Source organism: Dromiciops gliroides, chromosome 3 (genome assembly GCF_019393635.1).
Source record: "Dromiciops gliroides isolate mDroGli1 chromosome 3, mDroGli1.pri, whole genome shotgun sequence".
NCBI lineage: Eukaryota > Metazoa > Chordata > Mammalia > Microbiotheria > Microbiotheriidae > Dromiciops > Dromiciops gliroides.
Window position 1 is genome coordinate 85,589,135 of NC_057863.1, and position 24,460 is coordinate 85,613,594.

The 24,460-nt window shown below is 38.7% G+C and overlaps 1 protein-coding gene across 1 annotated transcript in view; it reads right to left on the bottom strand.

Annotated features, from left to right (window-relative positions):
- The window catches only part of PARD3B (par-3 family cell polarity regulator beta), a 1,353,776-nt gene extending 1,339,940 nt beyond the window's left edge, over nucleotides 1-13,836 (bottom strand). The window contains exon 1 of the mRNA XM_043998182.1: nucleotides 13,495-13,836. Within this exon, the coding sequence (XP_043854117.1) occupies nucleotides 13,495-13,614 (120 nt within the window). The 5' untranslated portion in view covers nucleotides 13,615-13,836. The remainder of the gene's footprint in view (nucleotides 1-13,494) is intronic.
- Between the last annotated feature and the right edge of the window lie 10,624 nt (nucleotides 13,837-24,460).

The window sequence follows — 24,460 nt, forward strand, 5'->3', positions numbered from 1 at the left end:
CACTAAAAAAAAAAAAATAAAAAAAAATAAAGATACTGTTTGCACAGATATAGCTACTGATAACTACCAACCAGTCATCTATTCATCACAATAGCCTTGAAAAAGATTTTTCCTGCTATGGGACTGTGCATACCCTTTCATCAAGTAATACTACTACTAGATCTGTATCCCAAAGAGATCATAGAAAAAGGAAAAGGAACCACATGTACAAAAATATTTATAGCAGCTCTCTTTGTGGTGGCAAAGAATTGGAAATCAAGGGAATGCCCATCGATTGGGAAAAGGCTGAACAAGTTGTGGTATATGGATGTAATGGAATACTATTTTTCTGTAAGAAATAATGAGGAGACAAAACACTTTTCACAAATCAAATCAGATCTAAATAATTGGAAAGATATCAATTGCTCATAGATAGGCAGAGCTTACTATAGTAAAAATGACAATTCTACCTACAATTAATTTACTTATTCAGTGCCATACCAATCAGACTACCTAAAAATTATTTTATAGAGCTAGAAAAAATAATAACAAAATTCATCTGGAAAAACAAAAAGTCAAGAATATTAAGGGAAATAATGAAAAAAATGCACAGGAAGGTGGGTTAGCTGTACCAAATCTGGAGCTTTACTATAAAGCAGCAGTTATCAAAACTATCTGGTACTGGCTAAGAAATAGAGTGGAGGATCATGGGATAGGCTAGGCACAGGAGACACAGTAGTAAATGACATTAGTAATGTAGTTTTGATAAACCCAAAGACTCAGCTTCTGGGATAGGAACTCAATATTTGACAAAAACTGCTGGGAAAATGGAAAGATAGTATGGCAGAAATTAGGCATAGACCAACATCTTACACCTTATACTAAAATAAGGTCAAAATGGGTACATGATTTAGACATAAGAGGTGATACCTTAGGTAAATTAGGAGAGGAAGGAATAGTCTATCTTTCAGATCTTTGGAAGGAGAACAGTTTATGACCAAAGACAAATAAATAGGTTTTTTTTAAATAAAAAATTAAAAGAAATTTTAAAAAAGAAATAATGAGGAGGCAGATTTCATAAAAAGCTGGAAAGACTTAAGTGGACTGATGCTGAGGGAAGTGAGCAGACCCCAGGAGAACATTGTACACAGTAATAGCAACATTGTATGACAATCAACTGTGATGGACTTGGGCTCTTCTCAGCAGTGCAGCGATCCAGGACAATTCCAAGAACTCATGATGGAAAATGTTCTCTATATCCAGAATAAAGAACTGTGGATTCTGAATGTAAATTGAACCATACTGTTTCTACTTTTTGGTTGTTGTTTTTTTTCTTTATTGAGTTTTTCCCTTGTGTTCTAATTCTTCTTTCAACACATGACTAACACAGAAATATGTTTAGTGTGATTTGTACATATATAACCTATATCATATTGCTTCCTGACTGGGGGATGGGAGAAAAAATTTGGATCTAAAAATCTTATGGAAACAAAACCAACAACAACAACAAAATGAAAATGATTTCTCCTAAAAATAAAAGTTAGTTCCAGGGACCCTATAATACATAAAGTGTGTATATGTGTGTATATGTATGTACATATGTGTGTATGTATGTATGTACATATGTGTACATATATTTATACAATTATATACACATGTATGCATTTACATATATTTATACATATGCATATGTTAAGTAGATTTATCATCTATTTATATATTTTTATAATGCATACACACATTTATGTACCTAGAAATTTGTTTATTAGTTGTGTATACAGATATATACATAGATATACATAGACATGCATACACACATGTGCATATGTCTGTGTGTCTATCTGTAGATGTAGATGTAGATATATATACTCCCATGCAATAAATCATGGATTGAGAACAATAATTCTTTTTAAATCTTGAAAATATATTCAAGTGGTTATCTAGTCCAACTCACTCACTTTAGAGATGAGAAAAGTGAAACCCCGAAAGATTAAATGACTTAACCCAAGATCAGAGAGCTTATTATAAGCAGAGACAAGACGAGAACCCAGGTTCTCTAATTGCTAGTCTTTCCACTCTATATCCCACACTGATCTTACATAATTCAAATTGACTTTCTACTCACTGTAATTCCACCAACCATTTGAATTGTTGAATTTCATTTTAAACACTATAGGACAAATAAAAAAATTTTTATAACTTGTACAGGTATGACAGAAACTATCAATAGGCCTGGGTTAGCTACAGGGTCATAGTAGTGGAAGGACCCCCAGAAGCTCCAATACAAAGGAAGGCTATAGCATCAGAGGAAGAATTTGAACCTAGGGTCTTATGACTTCAGTCCATGGTCCCTGCACTTATAATTTCATGCTCCAAATTGAACTGCCTATCTCTGGTCTCATTTCTAATCCATTTTACATAGATTTAACAGACTGGGATCATAAGAAGGAACTTTAGCAAAGATTTAATTAGTTCAGCCCTTAGAAGAGAAGTGATTTGCCCAGTCACACAACTAGTAAGGAGCACATTCAAGAATGAAATCTACGTCCTGATTCCAAATTTAGAACTCACTCTTACCACTACACAAAGAGTATTCTTCCTAAAATGTGATTTTACTTATATTACTTTTAATTGTACTCTACTAACTATAGGACAAAATTCAAATTCCTTTGCCTAACATTCAAGATGCCCCCACCATCTGACTTCCACCTTACCTTCTACTACCCTTCTACGTGAACTTTTTGTTCCAATCAAACTCACAGATTGACCATATGAAATGAACATTTAAGTTGGCACACTATATCAAACCCCAAAATCCATCCTTCCCAGTAATTTGTTTTCAACAGAAGACCCAGGAGACATTCCAATGAGGAACATAGCAGTCCACCTTGATTTTCAACTTAAAGATTAGGTATAGCTCAGATTTTCTTTGAGTCATTTATGCTGCAATCATTCATAAATCTACCTAAATAAAACCCTTTTTTGGGGGGCAGGTAGGTGGCACAGTGGATAAAGCACCGGCCCTGGATTCAGGAGGACCTGAGTTCAAATCCGACCTCAGACACTTGACACTTACCATCTGTGTGACCCTGGGCAAGTCACTTAACCCTCATTGCCCGAAAAGAAAAAAAAAAGATTTAAAATAAACAAAAAACCAGAAACTTTTTTTCATCCACTGTCCCCCCAAAAAGCCCTTTTTTGAATCAAATTATATTGATTCTACAGTCTGTTGGAGGTAATTAATTTATGAAGCAGGTTTGACATTCTTAATTTACCTTACTCTGTTTTCAAAGTGTGCTTCCTAATCCCAATATCCCAGAAGCTGGTGCACAAACTGTTCATCTTCCCAATTTTATCCATAATCTTATGAATTTCACTCACATCACTTCTCAACATTTTTTACCTACTTAGAACAAAAAGTCCCAACCCTGGAAAAGAGGATAAACTATAGATACAAATACATCCTGAACCAAAGAGGAAAGTTGAGGAAGCTTATGCCAAATAGTCTCCATTTCTCATCTGCTAAGAACTAGGGAATTAAAGGATTGAACAACTTGGGAAAGTCTTGGAACAGTCACTGTGGGAAGTACAAAAGGAAATCAACAAGCTTCTCCCACACATCTTACTGCAAAAGCCTAAAAGTCATGGTAAGCCAGAAAAATGCCAAACACTGACAACACACTGCAGTTGAAATAAAAAGGTCATTTTTTTTTCAATGAGGTGTATCCATGAATGACCTAGAACAAAAAAAGAATAAAGTTTAAAATGTAAACCAAAAGGAATTTACACAATATGAAATCAAACTTGGACTGGAAAGAACTCTGAAGCAGTCATGAGCATTTTGTTTCATTTTGCTAAGATCTATGTAGGGCTGTTTCAGATCAAATATCTTTGTCAAGCTGTATTCTTCAGAATCTGTAGGTCCCTATAAATACAAAGGCAAGGGTTGTTTATCCATTTGTCTACTGCTGTCTCTTTCCCACAAAAAAAAGAAGGAACCCAGAACCTAATATTAAAAGTTCTCAATACAATTCATGTTATGACAAAGGAAAAAAAAATTTATCTTCACAGAATGACTAATAAGTCAGGCTCTCAATTTTTCCAAGGATTTATAAAGTTACAAGAATTTCTAGGCCAACCTACTTCTGGCCAAGCCCTGACCTTTAGTAATTCTCAAGATCCAATTTTCATCTCTCCTCCTCAAGAAAGACAATTGACATTCCACACTCAAAACTGCCAACTTTATATCCAGTCTATGTTATACCCTTAGTCCTATGAGCTTAAAGTCAGTTTTTTAAAAAATCAGATTTTAACGGAACTACCAATTTTATTTTTTTAAATGAATACAGTACCTCCCCAAAAGAAAATGAGTTCTTAGTAAAGGAACAATCTCTCCTATTTATACGAAGCATTTCTCAGTTTAAAAACACTTTCCTCATCACAACCCTATGAAGTAGGTAATGTCACCATGCATATTTTATAGATGAGGAAATTAAGGCTCAGAGAATTAAATGACTTACCAAAACTCTTTGTTTTATACAGCCTTAATAAGAAGAGTGAAAAGAAAAAGTTGCTTGAATAATGTAATAAAGGCCATATATCTCATGTATCCTTATAGAAAAACCATTACAAAGTTCTGTTTTTGAAAACTCAAAGTATTTCCTATTGAATCTCAGATAGACAATAACTTGGTCAAGCTCACAAATCTTAAAGTTTGTATTAGACAATGTATTCCAAGTACAAAGCATTGTAAAGTCTACTGACTGTGGACTATCAATATTAAAAAGAATTAGAATATGATGTTAGTCTAATACTTAATCACATTAGAGTAAGAAAATACATAATAAAAAGGTACATCCTGCTTTCAGAAAACTCAAGAATAATCATGCTGATAAAATATAAATTAGGTGTGATTATATATTACCTACTTAACAGAAAGGATTCACAAGAAGTTTCCTTTTCAATTCCCTAATGTCAGTTTATACAGACTTTTAAAAGATGATCTTAAGACTTTCTTAAAGTTCTTTAAGACATTTATTGCAAAAAATGCTTGGGGAAAAAGACCTTTAAGAAATTCATTTAGATAGCTATTACAAAAATGGAGGGTACATCTCTAAATTTAAATTTCCAACATCCATAACCAACAAAACCTGAAAATGGTCATTTCTCCTACAGTGGAAAACAGCACTCAACTAAGTTTCTTCACAGTTCTCTCTCCATAATACAAGGATTCGATCTTCTTGGGTTCCTTGGATTCTTCACATCTCAGTTCAAGTCCCATCTTCTTCAGGAAAGTTTTCCCTAGCATTCAGCAGGAGCTTAATAAATGTGTGTTGATTAGACTTAAAAAGAATGTTAAAAATCATCTAGTTCAGGGCTTATCCTAGGATCCCTACATTGTTTCTGTTTTGAAAACTGTATTTAAATATATTTGGTTTCCTTTACAACCCTATGCATTTTGTTTTGTGCATTTAAAAACATGATTCTGACAAGGGGTCTGAAGGCTTCATTATACTACCATAGGTCAAGACCCCTGATCTGGTCTAATGCTCTAACAAAAGATGAGAAAACTGAGTCCCAGAACATCCAAAGTCACACAGTCATCTGAATTCCAGGTTAGAGCTCTGCCCACTCCATTAACCTTTCTCTCTGTATTAGGTTCTCTTCATTTTCTTAAAGAAGCCTATGGGGGCATCTAGGTGGGACAGTGGATAAAGCACCAGCCCTGGATTCAGGAGGAGCTGAGTTCAAATCCAGCCTCAGACACTAGACACTAGCTTTATGACCCTGGGCAAGTCACTTAACCCTCATTTCCCTGCAAAAGAAAAAGAAAAAAAAAAGAAGAAGCCCATGTACCTACATTTTTGTCTGTCAGTGCTTACCTGACAGAATAAGCTATAAAGATCAAAGACAAGGAGTGAGCCTCCTTTTTGTTAATATGGCACGAGTCTTAATGCAAATTAGCTTCATTCTAGAAGTATAAGCCTTTAACACAGCAAAATGTGGAAATGGGGTGGGGTGGGGGTACAATTGAAGTGTTTTATCATGTTCTGTTACTTATCGCATAAGAGATGACCATTCTCTTTGAGAGATGAAGTGACTTGTTCATGGTAATATAGCTGGTAAAAATCAGGGCTAGGATTACAATTTAAGGCTTTGGACTTGTAAGCATCAACGCCAAGTCCAATTTCATGAAAGACACCATGGAAAGTCAAAACATCTGTCATACAGAGGATGAAAATAGACATAAAGACATTTTTGTACTGTTATTTTCTCTCCATTCCATATTACTAACTTTAGGCAAAATAAATGTATGACTATTGTAAAAGGAGAAAAAAGAACCAATTCTTGATGCCTCAAACTAATGGAAAAGGGCCCTAGTGAAGAAAAGTCCAAAACAAACAAATCAACAGTAACTTATATGTGGCTTAAAAATTCTTTTTGAACTTCCATATTTAATATGGCCTTGTCAGAGGTCTAAGAAATCTGCAATAATTCAAACCACATTGTAAAGGTTGGTCAAAACTTCATATTCTGCTCTATTCCTTAACTACTCTCTCTTCCATGCAAGGATGAATGCCAGAGCTTCCTTGATTAAGGCAAAAAACCAACCTAAGGTAGATACTTCAACAAACATCCTGGCCCAGCTTCAGGTTATTCAGTCTTAGAAGGTTCTCTCTTCCTGGGAGTTTTCAGAGGTTAGAGTAAACAAAGTTCCCTTTATGTCAACAAAGTCTTTAATAAAGCAGGGCAAAAGACAATGTCAACAAGAATGTGAAAGTAAGAACGACATTAGAAAATGAAAAACTCTCCCCCAACTAAATTCCTTTAAACATGGTTATAGGAGTCACCATCACAGATCCCACTAGTAATCAATGACTGCTTAACTAAACATTGGGGCAAATTGCCAATGAGGCCAAGATTGAAGGTTCTTTCCCCAATGGAGTCAGCTTAATTTTTCTTTAATATTGAAGATTCCTGTCTTCCCAAGTGTTGTCAGGCAGAGTTTCCCGAATACCTACCTCTGGGTCAGAAGAAGTGCTCAGCTATGGTTTGTGAATGGATCTGCACAAATCCAACATCACCACTGGTAAACCACACTAACCCACATGTCCCACTGATTGATGCTGAGTTATTAATGTTCTCTTCAGTTGATCACAACGTGTTATCCTTCTAGGAAATTCAAAAAGGCTTAAGTTTATCCAATCATAAATCAAATGAACCTATATGAGTGCCTAGTATGTGTTAGGACACAGTGAGTGATACACAGAAATATAATATAATTGGAGAGAAAATGGTACAGACACATGAAAAGTTAAAAAGACTCATTTACCCTTAAAAGCACTTCCCAGACAATATGATCCTTAAATAAAGAGGAGTCTTATTTGTTACATCAACAACTTTTCTAAGATATTGATCTTACTATTAAGCCAGAGTTCTAGAAGTAAGCCTTTTCTCACTTAGAAAGTTATCAACTGATAAAGCAGATGCATTATTAAGCAGATTAAATAGACCCTATAACAAAAGGTCTGACAAGTTTCTGAGATGTGTTTAAAAATATATACTTGAAAACAATCTGGCAACTGACCTTTTTCTATGTCACTGTGCCCACTAGCTTGTAAATTTACCTTTATATATTATTCTCCCATTCATCTAAAACACTTTCTTCAACAGATTTCTTTTCTTCCTTGTGAGCTTTCAACCTTACCATACTTGTCCTAACTATGTTTTGTTCAGTATACTCGAGAAGAAAAAAGTCTATAAAGCATCCTATACCTTCCTTTCACTCCTACTTTACCTCTCATGAGTTGCTTCACTAGGTAGCAGGTGGCATGGCAAGTGGAGCTCTGGAACTGGAGTCAGGAAAACCTGAGTCCAAATTTAGCCTCAGATACTAGCTGTGTGATCCTGAGGAAGTCACTTAACCCTTTTTTTCTCAGTTTCCTCATCTGTAAAACAAACTGTAAAAGGAATTGGCAAACCACTCCAGTGTCTTTGCCATGAAAACCCCAAATGGGGTCACAAAGAGCTGGACGCAGCTCAACAACAACATATCAATTTAAAAGCAATTCAAATCAACAAATATTACACACCCACTGTATACAAGGTGCTATACTAACTACTTCAATTGATTTCATATACCAGCCGCATGGTACCATCTTAACAAGAGAATAAAATCATGAATACGCTATCTGTAAGCCATACATTTCTCTTCCCAGGCTTTCCCTTTTCCTTCTATTCTAGTGCAATTGTGGTACTCTTTGTCAAAATGAGAACCCAAATTCAACTCACCAATCAACTAACTTGGAAGCAAGGATTCATGTGCATAAGTTTTACCCCCAAATTTCAGTACCCATAATTCAAGCTTCTTCTACCTTTGAAGTCTTGGCCAGGATCTCTCCATCAATCTATGTTCCCATCTACTTCTGGTCTTATCTCTTGCTGACTCAGACTATTCCCTACATTCCTCAAATACCAGTTTTCTTTGTTTCTTCTCAGCAGGTGGTTGATGCCTTTCTCACACTGCCCACAAAATCCTGAAGTTTCTTTATGCCTCATTTAGCTTCCAAACTATTTAGAAATCTAGTTCCTATCCTAAATCTTTAAACTTGACTGTCTATTAAATTAAGCCCCTGAACTACAGAGATTTACTATGCTTATTCTCCCCATAAATGTCTTTTTATAGCACTCTTTATCCATGGCCTACAAGATCGTGCACATAATTTTATTCTGCTTTCATGTGGAAAGTTCAAATCAAATTACAAAAAAGCCTGAGGTACTACTCAGAAACAAGACTGCTTTTTCTATGGTCTATATAACCTACATAATAAAATAGGAGTCCAAACAATTGGACCCATCTTTTGTGTAGTTAACTAATATAAAATTTCTACATTTTAACGCAATGCAATTATTTGGCACCCTTCTACCAAAAAAAAATGGTGCCAATATTTAATTCTCTTTTCAGCAATGACTTTTTAAAAAAAATTGGATGGCCTACAGATGATTTGCGTTTTATTTTATTTGAGTTAGTTTTAAGCACATACTTTTTTATATAAAAGTAACCCAAATTTCCTATCAATGAAATTCATATGTATGCACAGGCTAAAAGAGTTCAGAATATATACAGGGTGTTACTTTTCAGTAGGATCAATATATAACTTTAGAAATCCTGGGAGGAAAGAGAGACATTTGACAATTTCTCCTGATTTAGAGTAAGTTAATTTAAAAAATGGTTTTTTCCCCCAAATTGCATTACTACTGTTCTTTTACTTCCCTACTTTACTACTTACACATAACTAATGGAAGATACATCCTTTATATGTACTTGTGAATTTTTAGTCATTGAAAATATCAATTGGTATGGAACATTTACTTGCATTTTTTAAATGGTTCAAGAACTTTAGGAAGAGGAGTGGGATTTTGGTTTGGGGTTTTTGGAGGAGATAACTGGAAAACAGAGTTGCTATTTTTTAAAATTGGGATTTTACAAATGCAAAAAAATCAGCATTTTATAAGCCGCAGGTGACCTTTAAATGTCAAACTTACTGATGTGTAAATATAAACACAGAAAAAATGTAATGTCAGGTAACTATAATAAACTGATCAATGCAATTATAATGTGTTCTGTGATATTATAAATTATACTGAGTCTAGAATGCCAATGATACTAGTGCCTTTTAAAACCAAATTATAATTCACTAAATATCATCTAATAGAAAAATAAACAAAAATCAGTATTGGTGTTTTTTGTGAATCATATGCTTCACTATTACAGCATATTCCTATGACTTGGACAGCTCCATACCTAAGCCCTATAAACGTATGAGACAAATCATTTTTATAATAGTAATGAAAAAAAAACTCACCAAAATAATCCTCTGATAAAATTTGCTTGAAGCTCATTTAATTTATTTGTAGGCAACATTCATTTAATTGTAGGCAACTTTCAAAAGTTGGTGGAATGTGAACTCAGACATTATAATTGGTTTCCAAGTTAAAAAAACAACACTCAATTCTAACCATGCAGGACAGTAAACATTTCACCATTAATGTACAATTTGAAGAGTGCTGAAAGCTGCGTAGAAAGTACACTTTATACAGACTGACATGTCAGCATGAGAGGAGGCTGTAGAATATGATGAAAATAAGAGTGGAAATATTAAAAAAAATACCAGGGTTGTTCCAGTCACAACTCAGCTACTAACTAACTAGCTATAAGACCCTAAGCACCAAAGGACATTCTAACCTTTCTGAGCTTCAGTTTCTTCATCTGTCAAATGAGAATAATGATACATGTCCTGCCCAGGTCAGTTTTTAGATGTATCAAAAAAAGCTAAATCAAAGAACTTTGAAAAGGGCAAAGACTATATACAAAGGTAAGATTTTATCAATTATTGTCAGTAAGGAGTTAAATTTTTATTAAATTACATTAACTGTTCATGTCATTCTCTACCCCTAAAAATGCTTTTGTGATCCAATTCAAATGCCATTACTCTATGCAGTCTTCCTTGAACTTCCAATTCCTAACTGGCCTCTTAACCATTTTAGGATCCTAGATCCTCCTTTAGCAGTCTGGTGAAGACTAAGGACTTCTCACTCAGAATGATGTTTTTAAATGCAGAAAATAGGATATGTAAGACAACAAAGGAAACCAATGATATTGAAATGCAGTTATCAAAATAGTTTTTAAAGAAGTTTCCATGGCTCCAGGTAAACCCCCTCATAGTTATTTGTTCCACATCCCCAAAGAGAATGTAAGTTCCATGAGAGGAGACCAGACCGTGTTTTAATTAATCCACTCACCCTAATGACTAGCAGAGTGCTTCCCACACTTAGGAGAAGGGGATCCAAACCATAAGCATTTAACAAATGTCTATCTAATATTCATGAGAGCTAGAGTATTCTCCAAACTATGACTTTATTCCAAACAGCATGAAATGCATCTCTGACATCTAACACATTCCTTAAAGTAGTACTTTGTTTCTATGTCATTCAGTATGAAAACTTACTTTCAGTGGACAGAGAGTGAGGGATGTATGGGTATATCTTAGAGGTATGTCATCCACTTGATTTCTGGTCTTTAAAATATAAAAAGTTCACTTCCACACAGCCATGGGGACATTCAAAGACACTAGAAACAGAATCTTCCCGGGACTAGATTCTCTAATATTCTAGTTCAAGAATCTCTGTACAGCTGAATTCATATAAAAACTTACCCATCATAACTTTAGTCCCCTTCATCACCCTCACTGAGGTCCTCATCATTTTTCACCTCATCTTCCTACATCTTCATTTTCTAATCCATCTTTCACAAAGATATCAAAAATAATACTTATAAAATACAAGTATAGGGGCAGCTAGGTGGCACAGTGGATAAAGCACTAGCCCTGAATTCAGAAGGACCTGAGTTCAAATCCGGCCTCAGACACTTGACACTTACTAGCTGTGTGACCCTGGGCAAGTCACTTAACCCCCATTGCCCTGGAAAACAACAACAACAACAAAAACCCAACCATACATAAAATACAAGTATAACTGCTGAAGAAGCTTCAGTGGGTTCCCTAATTCGTACAGGATGAAATACAATTCATGAACCCAGAATGTAAGGGCCTCCACAATTTGACTTCAGCCTACCTTTTCCACCCTTATTTCCTGCTGCTTCTCTTTATTCTAGTCAAAGTTGATGCTAAGCTATATTCTCTGAACTAGAGTTACCGTCTCCCTTGAATTCACAAAAACTTTCCTCCAACCCTGGACTGCACATTTTCCTCAGCTCCACCTTTTAAGATCCTTGTTCCTTCAAAGAAACTCAGGTCAGGTGCCCCTTCCTCCAGGAAGCTTTCCCTGACCCCAGATGACAGAGTTCTCACCCTCCTCAAATTTACCTTGAACACTTTCATCTCTCCCATGCTCCCTTCACCTGTATTATACTAATCTCCATGCTTTCTGTTACATTCTATTTCTTGAGAGAACTTCGCCTTCTCAAAACTGAAAGCAGAACCCATTTCTTCTTTCTTTCTTTCTTTCTTTCTTTCTTTCTTTCTTTCTTTCTTTCTTTCTTCCTTCCTTCCTTCCTTCCTTCCTTCCTTCCTTCCTTCCTTCCTTCCTTCCTTCCTTCCTCTCTCTCTCTCTCTCTCTCTCTCTCTCTCTCTCTCTCTCTCTCTCTCTCTCTCTCTCTCTCTCTCTCTTTCTTTCAAAAACATGTTTGTAGCCCCAATGCTTAGCACAGGGACTGGCACACAGCATAAGTGATTATGCTGAACTGCCCTTGCATTCTATCCTGTTAGATGTAGGTAGTGGGAAGAGTCTTTGATTTGGAGCGAGAGAACCCAAGTTCAAATCCCAGCTCAGTTGTATAACCTATGGACAAATGACACCTCAGTTTACTCATCTGGTTTTTAAAAGGGGGAGGGGGAGAAGAGTGAAGAAAAAATGACTCTAAGAGCCCTTGGAACATTAACTCCTAGAATCACAGAATCCCTATGGTCATTAATAAAATATTTAAAGAGTGAATTTAAAGGGACCCTAAGAAGAAAAAAAAAGTGCTGAAACATTAAGAGGTAGGTGGTTGTTTAGTGCTGTTTGACTCTTCATGACGCTGAAGACCATAGCATACCAATAACCTGGGAAATTTTGGGGTTTTCCTGGCAAAGATACTGGAGTGGTTTGCCATTTCCTTCTTCAGTGTAAGGCAAACAAGTTAAGTGACTTGCCGAGGGTCACACAGCTAGTGTCTAAGACAGACAGGATTTGAACTTGGGTCTATCCTGACTGCAGACCCAGCTCTCTATCTACTGAGCCACCGCTGCCTCAATTTTAAGAGTTTTATTTTACCTTAGGTTTTATTTTTCAACTTAACCTTTTTTAATTACAAACAAACTTTAACACACCTTAACATGATATGGAAACACTAGTTCTAACTTGTCACTGATTTCTGGAACCGTTTTCTCAAAAAAAAGCGGGGGGGGGGGGATGGGATAGTATAACTACTTCATCCTCCTACCAGAGTTTCTGCAAGTCACTGAAAACCAGCCTAATTAGAGGTTGAAACACTATTTGCAAAAAACATCTATTACCTAGACCAAATAAACTCTAGATACCAATAATTTCCTTGGGGAAGAAGAGAGAAAAGGAGGCTGAAAAAGTATTATGGTCAAATCCAGGTCTTTTAGTTTATATCATCATAACACTCCTAAACCACAAAAACCAAAAGACGTCCCCAAAGACGTAAAATGAAATACAGATTCCAAAAATCTGAGGGCATAGAGAACAGCCAATAACTCTGCTGTGACCTATGCCCCGAGAGGCCTTGGAGTTCCCAACACTTGGATTGGAGTTCCAGGGGGTTACCTGGACTCCACCCATGGCATCAGACAGGTGTCAAGTGTGTTTGGGGGTTCCCCAGGTAGAGAGGTGGCGTGGGGAGGAAGGAGTGGCATCTTTTCCGCACTCCCTTCCCCGCTACTGCTCCACACACCCCCCTGAGTGGTCCTCCCACCCAAAGCCTGGCTTTACCTTCTCCTTGGCTTTGAGGTAGCGCTGGAGAGCCTGCTGGGTGAGGTCTCGGACACGTAGCTGCCCCTCCTTGCAGGGAACTACAATCCCCATCCTCCCGAAACAGACGGTCACTTTCATCCTCGCCAAGCGGTCACCAGTGCAGGACACCCCGGCAACCAGAACAACAGCGCAGGGCGGGGAAGGCCCGGCGTAGGTGGGAGGGAAGCGGGGTTGCCCGGACTCCTGGGGCCCTGGCTAAGGCTGGAGGTCAAGGGGAGCGGGAGCGGGAGGGGGCGGCGCTGGGAACAGGTGTGTCCGCCCCGTCCCCGGAGGCACGCCCACCTGGGGGCGCGCGGCTCCCCCGCCTTCCTCGCGTCCCGCGGGGGGCTCGGGCACGTGGGGCCGGTGGGGCCGGTGGGGCCGGTGGGGCCGGGAAGCCCGGCGCCCCGGGGCAGGGAAGGGGGCTGAGTGCGCCGGGGAAGGGCTGGCAGCGCGCGGGACAGGACGCAGAGGTGCTGCCCCTGGGCAGGCGCTGCGCTGCGCTCCGGTGCGCCCGGCTCCGCTCCGGCCGGCGCTCAGGTGAAGTGCAGGCCGAACCGCTCGGGGACGCCGCGCCGCCGCCGCCGCCGGCTCCCCCTCCTCATGTCCCGGCCACGGCTCCTCTCCTGGCGCCCCGCGAAACCGAAACTCCCGGCCGGGCAGCCTGTGTGCCCGGCCCCGAGCAGGCCCCCTTCCTACGGGGGCCGCGCAGATGCCCGGGTGGGTCGTGCCCCGGAGTTAGGAGGGGGCCAGAAAACTTTTGTGGCCCAGGTCCCGAAGTCGTCCCTCCTCCTCCTCCTCCTCCTCCTCCTCCTCCTCCTCTTCTTCTTCCTCCTCCTTCTCCTCCACTGCCGCCGCCGCGCTCCGCGCACTCCCTGCTCCCCGCAGCCCCGGGGGCCAGGCCTTACCCCGGTTCTTAAAGGGGCCGCGGCGCTTCCCCCCTGCTCCTTCGCGGGCCTCGCCACGCTGCACCAGGGCGCGGGCTTGGAGCTACGGGGCAGGTAACCCGAACCTGGGAGCTACCTACATGGTGAGAGAGGCAGACACGCAGTAGCCCAGGAGGCTGGTAACGGGAGCTCAGGCTTACACCCCCCGGGAACTGAAACCAGATCTCATAAGCACACTTGAGGGAATGGGAACAAGACTGTCTCTCTCTCTCTCTCTCTCTCTCTCTCTCTCTCTCTCTCTCTCTCACACACACACACACACACACACACACACACACACACACACACACACACACACACACACACACACTTTTGAAAGGAGGGGATGAACGGGGATGCACAGCATTCATAGGAAGTGATGGGTCAGATGCTTCTGGTCCTACTCACAATAAATGGTCCAAAGACCATCAGGGGCCATACCTGTATGGAGCTACACGAGGCCCTATTAAGAACCCATAGTCACAAGTAACACTGATAGATACAATGACAGGACTTTTTTTTTTTTTAATTTTGACCTTAGACGTCATATAGTCAAAGGTTCTTAACCTTTGTTGTTGTTGCAGTTGGTCAAAGCCTGTTGATCTCTCCTGGAATAAGGAGCTCCAATCCACAAAGTCAAATACAGAGGATTACAAAGGAAACCAAAAGTTAATGATAGTAAAGTTGTGGTTGTTTTCCCACCCAAGTTCACAAACCTCTCCCCAAATCTATCCACTGTTAAAACAACCCTAGTGACTTTACTCTTGATCTAGTCTAATTCCTTCATTTCTCAGGTAAGAAAACTGAAGCCGGGAGGGGAGATCATTCTAAAAGATAACAACCGATGCTACCCTTGATTTTAGACAAAATGATTTGTTCAAGGTCACACTACTAATTATGGCAGAATCAAGATGGGCCGTCATAGAAAGGAAAGAAGCTATGATTTTTTTTCTGTAGGGAGAACTGCTCCCCCCGGGAAATTCCAGATTGGTATCTATATGAGTTAGAAGATTAGTCCTAGGGAAGCGGGAGTCAGAGAGAGGTTGAGTGATTTGCTCAAGGGTTATACAGCTACTCCTTACCTAAGGTAGAATTCTAACCTCAGACTTCCTAATTCCAAGTCCATTTCTCTACTAAAACATGGTCTTCTGAATCCATTGTCTTCCATTGGCATCTAACTTGGGGAACTAATTTAAAAAAAAATCCTTTGGAAAAATGATTCCCAAAGTGTGTATTCTCCACTGATTAAAAACTGAATAATTGGAAAATACCCAGTCAGCAAAAACCTTAAGAACAGCAAATATTTCTCAACAAAATGATTTCCTCCCACTGTCAGGTATACCCATCACCATTTGTATTGCATGAGCAGTCTAAAACAAATGTACAGGAGATTAGATAAAAGCTCTGAAAACTTTTCAGTTTGACTTTTGAAATTTTACCAATTGAGAGAAGCCTTCATCACCTAACTTGTTTTTACATCCTTTCTTGTATTCATTCACTATTTATTAATCATATATTATATTATGCCTGTAATGTATAATAATATTACATAATAATTTATTAAATCATATATGTTAAATTGTATCATAATAGTAGGCTTCCACCAGTTGAGAATGACCATGGATCAGCGCCTTGAAGAGCCACAGGCCACAGTGTGACTGTGCAGTCCTATACCGGAGCTGCAGCTCCTGCCACAAGGAGGACATTAGAAAACTGCGCTCTCTGTTGCCTTTTGGTTCCTGCATCTCATTCCTTTTTCTTCCTCCCAAGCTTGAAGGCCCATCTCAGCTTCGAGCAAGCTGCTCCTGAGTACTGAACTCCATCCTTGGTCATCTCCTCCCAGCTGCCAATGTCTATTCCCAGAGCCCTCAAGTCTCACTTGCATACAGCTCTGTAGCTGGAGGCATCCAGCAGGTCTTTGACCTGAGGGTAACTCGCCATAGAGTAGGTCTTTAGGAATACGACCATCTTGCATGCTGTGCACATGACCGAGCCAGCGCAGCCCTCTTTGTTTCAGTAGCGTGTAGATGCTGGGAATTGGAGCACTTCTGTGTTGGTGATCCTATCTGACCAAGATATGCCAAGGATGCACCGAAGGCAGCGCATGTGGAAGCTGTTAAGCTTCTTCTCTTGTGGTTTTTTTGTTTGTTTGTTTGTTTTTTAAGGCAATTGGGGTTAAGTGACTTGCCCAGGGTCACACAGATAGTAAGTGTTAAGGGTCTGAGGCTAGATCTGAACTCAGGTCCTCCTGAATCCAGGGCTGGTGCTCTATCCACTTCGCCACCTAGCTGCCCCTCTTCTCTTGTCTAGTATATGTAGTCCATGTTTCGCTGCCATACAGTAAGATACTCAGGATGCATGCTCTATAGACAGCAAATTTGGTTCGTCTTGTCAGTTTACTGTTTGCCCAGACATACTTGGCAAGCTTAGCTGTAGTTGAAGTAGCTTTCCCAATCCTCTGATTGATCTCGGAATCAAGTGAAAAATTGTCACTGACAATAGAGCCAAGATACAAGAATTGACTTACGACATCATAATATACTATATATTAAGCATAACTTGCTATGGAACTAGCACTCTGTAAGGTCTATTGGAGATACAATGACTTTCTAAGATAGTTTCAGGTCATAGATTTCAGAGTTGGAAGGCATCTTAGCCTCCAAATGACTTAGCATCAAGTCCAGCCCTTCATGAAAGTGTTTATAATTGTGAAAGCAGATTAAGCACCATTCATACATATACATATACTCCCTTTTACAAATATTAAGAAAGTATTTTATAATTATGCTAGTCTGCAGCCTTCAGACTAATTTAAAAGAGATCCCTTATTTTTAACTACCAGTTCTGTAATACTGTCCAGCACTAAAATCGTTCTAAATCATTCTTATCCAGAAGGCTGAACCATTTAATTACTCACCTCCAGGCCCCTCTCTCCTCAAGAGACTAGGAAGGACTTCTCCAGGAAGTGATCAGAGTAACAATCAGACTAAGAGAAGGAAGAAGTCTTTGATTACTTCTGTTAATGGAGGTATATCTTGAATTCATCTTTATATAGCTAAAAAGGAGAATCCTTAAAGCATTGATTCATGGTTCTGAAAGTGTGGTCTGAGTGACACTTTCAGAGGGTCCATGAGATTCAAACTATTTTCATCATAGTAGTAAGACACTTAAGTTTGTTTGTTTCTTTTTCTATTCATCTATTACCTGGGAGGGAAAAGCTTTATTTACAAAACGGGTCTTCAATAAAGAACATGGAAATGAACTAGAGTCCTTGGAATCCTGAGGGATCTGGAGCCCAGAAACCAAATTCAGGGTCCAAGTTAGATAGAAAGATTAAACGCCCATAGACATAAACCACATAAACAAAAGGTCTTGTGGTACATTCTTCAAAAATTTTTAAGACCATAAAATGGTTGTGAAACTAAAAAATTTGAAAACTACTACCTAAAAGTGAGTGATCATGGATGAATGCTTTTAGGAAAATGACTGTTCAAGAGTATTTAGAAAGTTAAGTGACTCACCCCACTCTGGATGGTTTCAACTGCACGAAACAAGATGGAACAAAATTCCCCAATGCCAGGTACCCCTGACCTCCAGTCCTTTCCTCTCTTCTTTTGTGTGCTGTGTCCTACCATTAGATTGTAAACTCCTTGAGAGCAGGGACAGTCTATCTTTTTATTAATTGTATTCCCAGTGCTTAGCACAATGCCTGACACATAATAGGCACTTAATAAATGTTTATTGGATAGAACTGGATTGACTATTGTTCTGCTTAATGAGGTAAAACGAAAATGTCAACTGAATTTTTACTTTGAGCTCTGTAACTATCCTTGATCATTTTGGGAAAGTTTCTTTGTTCAGGAATATGATGAATTTTAACTCAAAAATAGCTTGTCAGAGAGAGATTGTTAAAGTCATGGAGTGAATCAGCTTGTCTTTTGGTCCTGTCTCTTGTTCAAAAGAAAAGCTTAGATTAGAATAATCTAAATTAATTAAAATTGTTTCTGGCAGGCTCATGCCTAAAGCACAGGGTACAAAATTTTCTTACACATAAGCTAGTTGGGAGAGAAAAGACATAATGATGAAACATTAAGTACTATAACAATACAAGCAAGGTAGTAAATATGTTAGGTGTCAATTGAGTCAGATGAACCATGAGTTCAGAGAAAGGAAATGTGACCACTACAGTGATCTGAGAAGGCATCATGGAAGATGTGAGGATTGAACTTATCATTGAACTATAATATGTAAAATTTAGATAGGCAGAGAAGCACTAGGAGAGTCAACAAAGAGAATGCCTTTATAATTTTATACCCTTTATTCCACATAGGCAATGATATATATATATATTTTTTTTACCACTACAATGTTCCAACTTTATCAGTGATTCCCTTCTCCCCTTTACAATCATCTCCTGCTTGCTTCACTTCCACAAAGTCTCTCAAGTTCCTGCTTAACTACTCCCCTGAAATACATCTTCCCAGAGCATCTCAGACCCCAAGATAAATAATGGAGACTATCCAAAATTCTCATATTACCCTCTGAGAAAATTGGATTAGGTTCCTAAGGGAGGTGGTGTTATCATTGAGATTAAAGAACAAATTAAGCAACACATTAATGAATTAAGCAATCATGTTAATCACTGAGTGATCTTTTGTGACCTCAAATTAGTAATTCTGGAAAGATTTCAGGGTTTACAGTTTGTGTTTATTAAAAAGCAGAATTTAAATTTTTATGCACCATCATGGTACACGTTAAAATAGTTTATCATATGCTAACAACCAATATGACAAGCATAGCTGCAACATAGAGTCATCCCTGCCCAGCAAATTTCTAAGTCAATATTTTATACACCTTGGGATTTCCAGGGTGGAAAACACTAAACCTAACTAGGCTTGCTTGAGTAACACAAGAGGGTGCCTAGGATCCATGTTCTTCTTTTGCTTACTAGATATGTGAATATTGCTTGCAGTGGGATATTTTCTTTGCTGTTGGACATCAGCATATCTACAGCCATTAAAGACACTTTGTGAAGAGAAAAAAAACCATACTGAATTGCCTCTATGAGAAAACAAATTTCAGATAACTTGCTGGTTTTCATTGATTAATGGAGTCCCACAATGGGAGTAGTCCACATTTCAAATCAAAGTCTAAAATAGCTTTATTTATTAAGAAACATGACTGGAGTAGTGGATAGAGAGCTGGCCTCTTCCTCAGCTTCAGGGGTCACAAAGTCCTACATTCAAATCCTGCCCCCAAACAAGTTGGCTGCATGATCTTGGACAGCTCACTTAAACCTTTTAGTGCCCCCCCCCCAGGAAACTCTGTAAGGCTATATGTAGCAGAACAGTTATCCATCTGCATTGGTAGAGGGGATTTCCCCATTAACAATTCCTATAGCCATGAAATCACAGTTTCAAGCACAAAATGATACTCTTCTGCAATTTGCAGAAGATTACCACAACTACAAGTCCTTTTACTGGTTCTTACAGTCAAGAAAGAATTATTAAAACTATTTTATCAGTGATTTCTGTGGTATTCCTACAGTACCTTATAACATTAAAAGAAGAAAATGCGGAGAATATAATATTTGAAGTATGGTTTATTATGAGTATTTTTATTATGAAATGATTAGTTGAGTTGCAGATTAACTTTTCCCAAAGATCTATAATACAGCAACTACCTGGTATTTATTTTGTATTTGTGTGTGTGTGTGTGTGTGTGTGTGTGTGTGTTTTTCTACCTCCCCAACCCCAATAGAATGTAACCTCCTTCAGATCAAGAACTGTTGCATTTTTCTCTTTGTATCCCCAGTGCCTAACCAGGTGCATGGCATATAAGAGGTGCTTAATAGGGGCAACTAGATGACACAGTGGATAGAGCACCAGTCCTAGATTCAGGAGTACCTGAGCTCAAATCCAGTCTCAGACACTTGACCCTGGGCAAGTCACTTAACCCCAATTGCCTCAAAAAATACACACACACACACACACACACATATATATATATATATATATATATATATATATATATATATATAGAGAGAGAGAGAGAGAGAGAGAGAGAGAGAGAGAGAGGTGCTTAATAAATACTCAAAGTATTGATTAATCAATTAGGACCTTAGGATCTTTAGTATCTTCGAAGAGTTAAGACTTCTTGAATCCAATGCTATATTTTTTTTTTTTTTTTTTTTTTTTTTTTTTTTTTTTAGTGAGGCAATTGGGGTTAAGTGACTTGCCCAGGGTCACACAGCTAGTAAGTGTCAAGTGTCTGAGGCCGGATTTGAACTCAGGTACTCCTGAATCCAGGGCCGGTGCTTTAACCACTGCGCCATCTAGCTGCCCCAAATCCAATGCTATATTAATAGTCACTAGAGTCTTAACCCCATTAGGTCATTTTGGGACCCAGGACCAAGCTAGAAGTGTTCCTCTCCCTCATAGAGACTAAAATGAATTTTTAAAAACCTCCCAGATATCCTGACCTTAGCATATATCATATCTTATCATAACATATCATTTCTTTTTTTTTTTTTAAGTGAGGCAATTGGGGTTAAGTGACTTGCCCAGGGTCACACAGCTAGTAAGTGTTAAGTGTCTGAGGCCGGATTTGAACTCAGGTACTCCTGACTCCAGGGCTGGTGCTCTATCCACTGCACCACCTAGCTGCCCCAACATAACATTTCTTACAAAAGGTTCTAGCATAGAGGCATATTAACTGCTGCCTGACACAAAGTAAACACTTAATAAATGCCAATTGAGTGACTGTCCATTGCCTTATTTACACACTAATACTAGCTCATACTTATAGAGCATTTTAAGATTTGTAAAACACATGTATTATTTCATGTTACTCACAACAACCCTTTGAGGTAGGTGTGAATATTGTTCCCATTCTATAGATAAGGAAACTGAGGCTGAGACTGCTTTAAGTGACTTGCTCAGTCACACCACTAATATCTGAAGCAGGATTTGAACTTGGATCTTCCTGACTTTTGATCCCATTGCTGTCTGCACTGCCACACTTAGATACCCATATAGCTCTTCAAAGTACCTAGTGTGCTATTGATAATCTATAAATGTTATAGATATTGAAATATTTTTAACGAACTAGATTCTCACTATAATACTTTCCTTAGTGTTCAATATGCATAACAGAGTTATATGTGAGACTAATACCTCTCTCCCACTACCACTTCCTATCAAGGAGATGCTTTTATTATTTCTGAACCTACATAGCCATTCAGATTGGACCTGCCTTATGTTGAAATCCACTCCTTAATTTCTGTTATAGTGAGGGTCCAGTATATCTTGTCTACTAGTCTATATTATTTACTATGTTTCCCAGCAAAGAGACTTGAATTACCAACCAGAGGCTTCTGAAAGGGAAAAAAAAATGAGGACAAAGTTCTTACAGTAAAAATTATTAATTGTTGAAATGGCTTACCAAGGGAAGCTGTAAAATTCCTTCTCTGGAGATTGACAGGATACAGTGGTGCTAGAGATCTATGTATGTATGTATCCAGGCTAGTGTCAATCCAGAGCTTCAATCCCACATCACCAACTGCTTGTCGGACTTTTCAAACTGAATGCCTCCAAGTCATATCAAACTCAATATGTTCAAAGTAGAACTCCTTATCTTTTCCCTCAAATACTCTTCATTTCCAAATTTCACTATTTCTGGGAACCTGATAGTCTCCCAGGTTCATAATCTAGGAATTACCCCTAAATTCAGTCCCCAAATCAAACCACTTGTTAAGTCTTGTTGTTTCTATTTGACAACACATCTCTCATCCTACTCCTTATTCTACTTACACGGAGACCATATTAGTTCAGTCAGTTAACTAGCATTTATTAACCACCCACTCTGTCAGGCCCTGTGTTAAACTCTAGAGATACAAAGAAATGATAAAAAAATAACAAAACAAAGGAAAACAAAACAAACACCATCCCTGCTCTCAAGGAACTTACAGATTAATGAAGGAGCCAATATTCAAACAGCTTTGTTCAAATAAGACATCTACAACATAAACTGAGGGGGAGGTGGTCTCAGAGGAAAGATGCTAACATTAAAGATTAGGAAAGACTTCTTGAATAAGATGGGAGTTTAGCTGAGATTTAAAGGAAGACAGGACTCAGAAGTGGAGATAAGGAAGAAGAGAGTCCCAGGCATGAATGACAACTAGTGAAAATGCTCATCGTTAGCATGTCTTCCACATGGAACAGCCCAGAGGCCAATGTAATTGGATCTCAAAGTGTGTAGAAGGGAGTGAGGTGTAAGAATGCTGGAAAGGTAGGCAGGGGGCAGGTTATGAAGAGGTTTGAAAGTAAGAGTTAAGTACTGGACCTGAATTCAGGAGGACCTGAGTTCAAATCCTACCTCAGATACTTGACACTTACCAGCTGTGTGACCCGGGGCAAGTCATGTAACCCTCATTACCCTAGGGGGAAAAAAAGTCAAATAGAGGATTGTGAACTTGTTCCTGAAAATAATGGGCAGACCTGCATTTGGAAGATTAGTTTGACAGCTGAATGAAGAATGGATCGAGTGGGAGAAAGTTTGAAGCAAGAGGAGCAATCAGCACATTATTGCAGTAGTCTAGGAATGAAATGAGGAGGGCCAGGTTAGAAGGAGAGAAATTGGCATTTACAAAATATGTTACACACTTACCATCTCTTTCATATATTATTCCAATCAACCTCCTAATTGTTCTCCCTGCCTCAAGTCTCTCACTAATCGAGCCCATTCTACACACTGCTGCCAAGATAATTTTCCATAAATGCAGATATGGCCATGTGACTCAACCTCAATGCCTCTATTGCCTTCCATTGACTCTAGGATACAATTTTATGTTCTTCAATTTCATTTTTACGGTCCTTCTCAACCTTTCCCCAACATCTTTCCAGCCTAATTAAATATTATCTACCATTCTCCCGCTGTGCAACCCAGCCAATGGGTCTTCTTTTCATTCCTCATACATGACACTCCATCTCCTATCTTCATGACTCTACATGGCAATGGATCTCTGCCATCACTGTCACCACCACCCCCATTTGTTATTGTCTGTCCAATTTTATCCTTAAATGCTCTCCTCATAATCTAGCTTAAATTGGTCTCTTATCAAGATTTCTGCAAACTTGCCAAGTCCAATGTCTCCTTGTGCTTTTCTTAATGTGAATATTCATGATAGATAAGCATAAAGTCACAAGCCTGTGCTTTCCTTGTTTTTTACTCAAAAATTATATTTTTGAACATGGCTTTAATGGTCCCCCACTTGTACCATATTTGCATTAAAGTCACTGAGGATTAAAGTATATGTTGATTTATTTTGGCAGCTCTTATTGAGTTCATAGACTTTTGTTACTCTCACCCTTTCCAACAGATATTAGAAGATAAGCAGCAATTATCTTCATGGTGATGTCTTAACGAATGCTTATCACGAACACTACAAGATGAGATGATCCCTATTCAATGAATTGCATTTACTGTTGCCTTTGGATGAAAAATCAAACTAACTCTGCCCACACCTCCATTTGCTTCTCCAAAGCAAACTTGTGCATCATCCAAAAAACCCCCTGCTTTGTTTGTCTAATGGAATGACCAGACTATTATGGTTTATCTTCTCCAGAAGTATGTCCATTCCTTGGTCACTGCACCTCACATTTGAAGCAGCAATAAGCTATTGTTTGTAGATGGTCTAAAAGCTGTATGATTCCCACTACTCTCACCCCTTTCCCCATTAATTTGCCACTGTGCTTGCACAAGAAGAAGACCACCACAGAGGACTGAGGACTCTTGAATTTTGCTTCATTTCCTTGCAAAAAAAGAAATCAACTCCAAATGACCAGTGGGTTACTGCTGATTAGGAGGTTAAAGCTATTCCATCATGGCTGGAGTGTCTAGAACTTCCACTGTGCTGGCATAGTGCTATCAAGAACCCAGAGTTACTACTATGTTAAAATAATGAGAGCTAGCATGTATATAGCACTTGAAGGTTTCCAGAATGCATTATATATACTGAC